General features: G+C 37.6%; 1 protein-coding gene across 1 annotated transcript; it reads left to right on the plus strand.

Moving 5' to 3' along the window:
- Positions 1 to 3,630: 3,630 nt before the first annotated feature.
- Positions 3,631 to 8,087, plus strand: LOC311079928 (uncharacterized protein; the record flags this gene model as incomplete). The annotated part of the gene is made up of 5 exons (XM_084109649.1): positions 3,631 to 3,635; positions 4,591 to 4,663; positions 5,394 to 5,561; positions 5,680 to 6,058; positions 6,362 to 8,087. The coding sequence occupies 5 exons, from the start codon at positions 3,631 to 3,633 to the stop codon at positions 7,456 to 7,458; spliced, it is 1,722 nt and encodes a 573-aa protein (XP_083965775.1). The 3' UTR covers positions 7,459 to 8,087.
- Positions 8,088 to 8,976: the final 889 nt, after the last annotated feature.

The raw sequence follows: 8,976 nt of genomic DNA on the forward strand, positions 1-8,976 counted from the left end.
TGAGTTGGGCTCTTAACTCTTATTATATCTTTTGTATTTTTTGGCCGCTGTGACAGTGTGTTTGTCAAACACATTTGCATTAGCAAAGAAAGCTAAAGTGAAATGAGATCAGGTGATGATGGTTACCTGTTGATGGATTTATAATCATCATGAAGTAGACTGATTCACTGATGCCTTTTGAATATAATGTCATGTATGTTGTACCATTAATATATTCAAATCACAAACCCTGTGTTTCTGTCGTATAAGATCCAGTAATATTATAACAATCAGTTAAAATATTTCAAACAAACATAAGCACAAAAATTGTACCTACAGTGACACACACAGTTATCAACAATCAGCGTATGAATCTCAACAATGGTATTACTTAGGATCTTAAACTCTGGACAAGACTAAGGATGATTGTAAGGCAATTGCACCATTTTTTTTCATTGTTGAATGGTTTTCATTGGGATTTTAAATATTATTTAATCAAGAAAGAGACATGGTTTTCCTTTCACACAATGTTATTAATTTTCAATTTCATGTGTTTTCCCAGAGCATTTGTGTCACCATGTCAGGTAAGATATTTGCTGCAAAGAAATTAATTCTCTGGATTGATTTTTTTTTTTTTTTTTTGACAGCTTAATGTGCTGATCAGTGTCTGATATAGCCTAGTTTTATTTATTTGGCATATATTCTCGTGTAAACAGAAATCTCAGCTACAGTTTCTTTTAGCAGTAGCAATACTAAAAACATGGCAGTACCACATCAGGGCAAGAAAGGAACGTTATTTACCACAGTTCATGTTTAGAGAGCAGAGGGTTGTTCCATAAAAGACGCTTAGAAAAGCGGGGATTAAACTCCAAAACCGGACTTGAATGAGCCTAACAAATAAGTTGGGGCTAAAGTGGTTCCATAAAAGGTAATTGAAGTTCACGCAATCTCACTAATTTGATCCAGGTTTATCAAGTCTAGATAATTGCGTGTGCACGCGTTTCTGAAGCAGCCCTAGAGGTCGATCGTGGATCAAATCGATCCACCATCAAACAGCGTATATTTTGTGCTGTTTTATGCGTTTGTGACATGTTTTTTTTTCCCCTCAGTGCAAAACTTACATTTTACAGTTATATTCTCCATCTGTAAATGTTAGAAAGTCATGCAAATATATACATTTTGCTGCTAATCTTCATATTGAACGAGCGCTGCTGCACGCATGCGCGCCAAATAGGAGCGCAATAATTCTGACTAAAATATACATTTTGCTTGGAAAATTAATATGCAATATTTTATAACACTAGAAATATCTTCTAATTATAATAATTTATCTTTAGGATGTTGGATAAGTTGCAGTGAACTTATAGCGAACAGAAGTACTTCAGTGAACAGAAGTAGCCTAATTCAGGGAAGATTTTTTTTTTAAGAAACTAAATATATAAAGATACAAAATATAGTTTTGGGTATAGGACCTATGCTACTTAATAAAGATGATGTATACTTATTTAGAATGCTGAGAATTACAGCTTTTAATGCAATAATTTTTTGGAGAAAGCAAGAATCCCCAGTTTTAAATGAGTTTCTAAAGTACATTATGGAGAGGATAACATGAAATTAAGAGCAAATGTATAGATTTTGAAAAGATATGTGCAACTCTAAAATCAAAGAATATTCCATAAAATAAAGGAATATATATTAGCCTACATTAACTACATTTTTATATAACCCTCCCTCCCTTTTATTTCTAGGCTAGTTATTTGTTATTTTATTTATTTGCTTATTTAATATTGAATATTTGATATTCAAATAATATTACTTGAATAACTATTAGGAATTATGTGTCATTATAAGAGTTTGATATAAATATGTGAATGTTAAATTTTTATTAATATGTATTTATTGTTTTTTGTCTTTTCCCCCTTAAATCATATGTAAAAGTGTCTAACTATGTACTTTTTGGTTATTGTTCTAATCATGTGTTTTTTAGGCTATGTGTTGGTGGGTATTATCACAAAAGAAAAAAAGTAGAAGGAAAAATAAGGAATATCTATTGGGGGAAAATATGATGTCTTTAAAGGAACTGTCAATTTGTATAATTGTGTTAAATGTGTTTGAATTGAAAGACATAATAAAGTACATTTTATATATATATATATATATATATATATATATATATATATATATATATATACATACATACATACATACATATATATATATATATGCTAAAATATTTGTTATTTGGACATTAGATGTGCCTTATTTAGAATTTTAAACCTACAAGTGTATTTTTATGATAGCAATAACTGTAACTGCGGACGCCCAGGTGTTAACCGGGAGAAAATGGAAGGCCAAGGAGGAGGTTGACCTGGCAATAAGTAGGCTGCAACACAAGGAGGTGGTTGGCAGAGTACAGGATGGCCGGGCAGGCCTCGGTTGGGGACAGGCCCCCCTCTTCTGGTCGAACGCATCCAAAGAAGAGAGGAAGGCCATGGTGGCAGCAGAGGTGATGAGAGCTGAACACGAGAGACTTGCCATCAAAGCAGTGTCCCAGGGCCAGCAGGGAGGCTGGCTGTCGTGGGAAGGCCTTCTAGACAGACAGCTGGCTTGGTCTGACGTGTGGAAGATGCCACAGGCCAGGCTAAGTTTTCTCGTCAGAGCAGCATATGACACCTTACCCTGCCCCCGCAACCTCCACCGGTGGTTTGGCAACGAGGAATCTTGCCTCTTGTGTAACTCTGCCAACGCGAGCTTCCAACACATCATGTCTGGCTGCAAGACAGCGTTGGCACAAGGGCGCTACAGGTGGAGGCATGACCTGGTGCTGAAGAAGCTTGCTGAGATAGTGGAGATATGCAGGCAGGAAGCGAATAGCAGGCCCCCGGCCCTAACCGCACATTCCATCCAGTTCGCGAGGGCTGGGGAGAGGGTTAACACCCACCACCAGAAGGACACAGGAAGACTCCTCACACCAGGCAAGGGTTGGACACTAGCAGTCGACCTTGGGAAGCAGCTCCATTTTCCCAGGGAGATAGTGGAAACGTCTTTGCGTCCAGACCTTGTGATGTGGTCTGCTGCTTGCAAGATTGTCCTGATGGTGGAGCTTACAGTCCCATGGGAAGGAGGACTTGAAGCTGCCCATGAGCGGAAGCGGGCCAAATATGCTGAACTGGCTGCAGAGTGCAGGGAGGCTGGTTGGAGGGCAGTCACATACCCTGTGGAGGTGGGGTGTCGGGGGTTTGTGGGCTCCTCAACCGCTCGTCTGCTCCGCGACATGGGTGCAACAGGCATAAGGCACCGGAAAGCCATGAAAGAGCTGGCAGAAGAGGCTGAAAGAGGCAGTTTCTGGCTGTGGCTGAGAAGGAAGGCAAAGAGTTGGGGTCCAGTCTCCACCTAGGGCATCAGCAGGGGGTGGCAGGGAGAAATCCCTGCCATCGCTCCGCCACCATGAGATGTACTGGGGTTAAAGGAGCGAAACATCCGTGACTGGTGGTCCCCAGCTGATGACCCATAAATGCCCTCCGTAGTGTTCTCCAACATGTACACCTTAGGTACACCTTAATCTCTTAGGCACCGGTGGAGGTGCGTCAGGCAGAAATGCCCAGCAGGTTTCACCATCTACCTGTATGTTAAACTAAAGGAACTATTGTAATGGGGTAAATCAAATGTAGGCTAATATACTGTCAATTACTAAGCTCAGATTCATCTTACCAGTTAAAATTCATACTGTGCTTTTGTAATTATTTATTTTTAATTTTGTGATTTTAACTTCTGCTTTACAAAGCTTTTTTTAGATTGTGTTCTAATGTTCTTCTAATCATAAACATGTACTACAGCTGCCAAACAAAACCAGAGAGAAATGTATTCATAAATCTTTAAAACAATCTAATTAAATCTTGGGCACAAAACATTCAGCCAGTAAAAAAAGAAAACCTGTAGTATATATATATTGTATTTAGGCCTATCTATCTATCTATCTATCTATCTATATATATATATATATATATATATATATAATATACAGTATATATATATATATATATATATATATATATATATATATATATATATATATATATATGTCTATATTGTCTAATTTATCATTGTAGCCTTATTTAAGTTGATTTTCTGTATACTGTGTATTTATTTTTGGACTAATAATGGTTAATAAAGTCCAATAATGGTGAGAGAGTGTCAGTGGTAATATCGGTCAGTGTTAGAGGATCTGTGTAACAACTGAGGCTTAGCCTGACAGTTAGCCTGCCCTGGACCAGGCTAGTTTCCCAGCATAAGTTGCCAGGGTAACTGAGTTTGAACTATTTTAAGTTTGCTTTATGAAACAGAAATCACCGACACTAAGTCTGACTAACCAAAATAAGCTTGTACCCTCTGAACTGATTCAGACACACAAATATAATAATACACGATACGGAAACGTTAGGAAATCAAGTTGCCGTGAACATGACTTTAACCATAGAGAAAACATAAACATGATTCACGTTCGTAGCTGCACCACAGGAATTCAAGCTTGTTTTTGATATAGAAAAAGACGGAGAAAGTTTGCTGTAGACACGATATCTACTGACCAGCAGGTGTTTTTGAAACCTGTAGGAGTCGCTGTGACGCTCTTCAGTCCGCCGGTAAAACCACTGAAGAAGAGGAAGCCTGGCGCGCTGAGACTGAGGTAACGTTATGTTGTTTTTAACTGTTTGTGTGAATGTTGATTTTCTGTCTGTAGTGTTTTAATGTGCTTTCAATTAACTATTTTTTCGCATTTATCATTAAAAACAAACAAACGAATTAGCCATGATTTTACCACAGTAACCATAGTTTAGCCTGGGTATTTGTAATAATAAATAATAGTATGATTGTAGTTATAAACACACATTTACCGTTGCTTACTACAGCAGTTGTGTTTTAACTGTGATATTTGTAATAAAACCAAAGTTAACACGTTGTTTAATTTTGATTCTCAATGAATTTTCAATGTTGGACACTTAAATGATGCTTAGAAACGAGTAACAAGTATCACATTATCATGTTAAATTTCTGAAATCTGTGTTTAAATCCAGCAGCTAAATTTAAGTTTTAGATATTGGTAATGTGTTGTATGATATATTTACAATAGTGAATTTAAACATAAACACACCTATTATGTTTATTTTATATCTGTAATTAATATCTACCTGTGTATTAATATTCTAAGAAATTGCAATCATTTTCTTATTCTGTGTAGTTCTGTTCTCCTTCATAATCATTAGTCATTTTGAGTTTAAATCAGTGTAAGTTCATTATAATTGAATTCACATTTACTTGTATAGTGCTTTTCACAATCATGAGTCCACATTACAACTTAGATTGATATAAATGTGGATAAATGCATCTTATAATAATGATGATGTGTTTGTCTTCAGATGTTGACCATGAGAGCGCAGATGGATGTGATCTGCTGTAAATCAGTAGGAACTGATCTGTCAATGCTGGATATTGAGGATTTCATCACTGAAATCTGTCAGCTGAAGAAAGAGGTGGCGTCACTGGAGGCAAAGCTGAGAGAAAGAGGAGACAAACCCAACAGAGAGGTTTGAGCAAAATATGCAAACAAATAACCAATATAACCACTAGAGATAACTGCTGAGTAATGAGGCTAATATCAACAGGTTGTTGTTTATTTGTGTTTATCTATGATGTGTTTGTCAGGATCTGGAGAAGGTTTCAGTGTGTGTGACTGATGGGACAGAAGCTCAGGATTCAGTCTGGAGATCCAGAGACACACAGGACTCAGAGCTCAGCCTCACTTTACTGTGTTATACTGACGTTCAGGATCATGGATACGCTGATCAAACCTCTGACTGTAACGTTGGAGAACAGCAGATGAAGATGTGCTCCGTCAAACTGGAGGACTGCAGGAACCTGATAGAGAGACGAGGAGTAGAAACCACAGCAGAGGAACAACAACAGAGCCATGAGGAGGATGAAGATGATGTTCAGAATGATGATGAAGGAAATGATGTTGAGGATGAAGAAAATGAGGATGAGGATAATCAAAATGATGACAATGATGATTTTATTCCTTCAGGTATGTATCTTCCATTTATTATCTTGTGTTATGGCAAATCATAGTCAGAATGTGTGTAAAAATTTAGTTGTGTTCCTAAATCAGCAGGTGCAGACATTAGTTACAGTGAACCGATGTGTTGAAAACACTGTATCATTAGCTGCATCACAATTTCACATTTATCTTGATTAATTTTTAAGCTCTCGAAGTTATAGAAAAATATAGGCAGATATTATAGAATTTCATGATGGTAAGTGCATGATTCATTAAATCTATTTGTGTTCATTTAAAGTTAGACATTTGAATACCTTTTTATCTTTTCAGATGTGAATGGAGGTTCATCTACTGATGAAGAAACAACCTCGACATCAAAAGAGCAGCTGAAGGTCAAGAGTTTCTCCTGCGTCACCTGTGGGAAAACATTGAGCTCACAGGGACATTTAGTGAGACATGAGAGAAAACACACCGAACAGAAAAGCTTCTCCTGTAAGAGATGCAACATCAGCTTTCCTACCTTAGAAGAGAAGAGACTTCATTCAAAAGAGCACAGCGTGAAGAAGGAGTTTCACTGCGAACAGTGCGGGAAGGATTTTTTCACCACTCCATCTAGTATGAGGGCTCATATAAAGACACACAGCGAAAAGTCTTTCCACTGCAGTGAGTGCAACAAGTATTTCAGCAACAAACAAGTTCTTTCAAGTCATAAGAGAATCCACACAGGCGAAAAGACTTTCCACTGCAGTGAGTGCAACAAGTATTTCCTCACCAAAGGGAATCTTAATGTTCATAAGCGAATCCACACGGGTGAAAGGCCATACAAGTGCCCTCACTGCGATAGAAGATTCATGTATGGATCCCATTTGAAGAAGCATGTGCGTATTCACACCAAAGAGAGGCCTTACCAGTGCAGGGAATGTGGGAAAACCTTCACAAACTCAAGTTATCTAAAGTCACACCAGAAAATACATTCTGAGGAGAAACCATATCAGTGTTCACACTGTGATAAAAGATTCCGTCAAAAATCTAATTTGATTTGCCATGAGAGGACTCACACCGGAGAGAAACCGTACCTGTGCTCCTACTGCGGGAAGAGCTTCTTTAGTCTGGCTCATTTTGGAGTTCATCTGAGAGTTCACACTGGAGAAAGACCGTATCACTGTAGCGAATGTGGGAAGAGTTTCAAACAACACACTCAATTAGCTATGCATCAGAGAATACATACAGGAGAAAGACCGTTCAAGTGTTCTCAGTGTGACAAGACGTTTGCTCGATCAGACGTCCTGAAGACTCATGAACGAGTTCATACAGGAGAGAAGCCTTACCGCTGCTCCATCTGCGACGAGAGATTCACTTATTTAGGGGGTTTTCAGACCCACCAGAAGAAACACGCTAAAGAACAAACTGCTCCTGAATCATCATAGTGTCTTTTCGTCAGTAAATCTGGATAAAGGACTCATTGAGCTCATCCTGAAACTAGATTCAGCCAGTAGGAGGCAGTGTCACATTGCGCTTTCATGTGGTTTGAGAGAGTTAAGGCGGGCATACACTGCGATTTTCGTCCGATTTTGAGCCGAATTCTGACTTGTGTGACTCTTTTTCGGGTCGGGCCGATTTTCAGCTTTGTCGTGAGTTGTTTGTTGTTCAGTGCTCGTGCAGTGTATTAACCTAACCGATTAACATCTCCCGACCGGCAATCGGATGGTCGGATGAATTTCTGGCATGTCAGAAATTTTGGTCGCTCCTCGTGACTATATCGCACATTTGAAGCAGAGCTACGAACCGATTGCCCTAAACTGAGTGTTTTTCCCCTCACTGCGCCTGTGCGAAAACAGAAGTTTAACCATTTCATCTGCAGCAAAAAAAAAAAAGAGGGAGATCTTTAAGTTCTGTAGTTCAAACTAGCTACAAAATATTGTTGGATTAAACATTACCCACGTCTTCCAAGCCACCTGCGATTTATCTACACCGTGTCTCTTTTATTAATTTGTTAAACTGTGTTTTTGAAATAAAGCTTGTAGCTGTATCATACAAATAAATATTAAAAAAATCATATATTGTGATTTCTGGATTTTTTTTTTTTTTTTTAGATTATGTCTCTCACAGTGGACATGCACCTACGATGATAATTTCAGACCCCTCCATGATTTCCAAGTGGGAGAACTTGCAAAATAGCAGGGTGTTCAAATACTGATTTTCCTCACTGTATCTTCACCAAACTCAGTACACATGTGTATGGGTTCAATTTTATGGAGATCAGACCATAGGTGGCACTATAACTGTTAAAAAGCTTTAAAACCATATATTTCCCATGGTAAACTGCCTGTATTGGCTGTAAATGTTCTTTTCCATCTATTATGTCAGTGGTTACATGCTTGCTAAATAAATCTTAATAACTTTTGATGCTTTTGTGCTTAAATGCCTTAAAGGCCTTAACTGCTTGAACCCCGATAAATGCTTCTTGCAGCTTTAATTTGACATGGTTTTGTGTAAAAGTTTTGCCCATATTTTGGAAAATGTAGTTTTAAAAGTATTTTTTTATTTTATTTTAGCCACTAGATGGCTATAGAGCCCCATTATATGCTATTTGCTATTTGACTAACTGAAAGATATCTTTTCACAAGTTTTTCCAGTTAGATTCATATCTAAATATTATGAAATCACAATTCTAGCAATAAAAATGACTTTTTTGTCAAAGTTTAAAAAATTTGTACTGAAAAAAAAAAACAGAAAAACAGAATAAAAAAATAGAGAAAATTCATCATCAAAATCAGAAAAGATAGACATACATAAAAACAGTGCTAAAACATTCACAAAGTAAAATTATCGTGCTCACACACACACACACACACGTACGTGCGCACACACACACACACACACACACACACACAGAGAAATACATTTGTGAGACTATAAATACTGCTCTCTTATAATTTGTCACA

Source organism: Abramis brama (assembly GCF_963993115.1).
Source record: "Abramis brama genome assembly, chromosome: 3".
NCBI lineage: Eukaryota > Metazoa > Chordata > Actinopteri > Cypriniformes > Leuciscidae > Abramis > Abramis brama.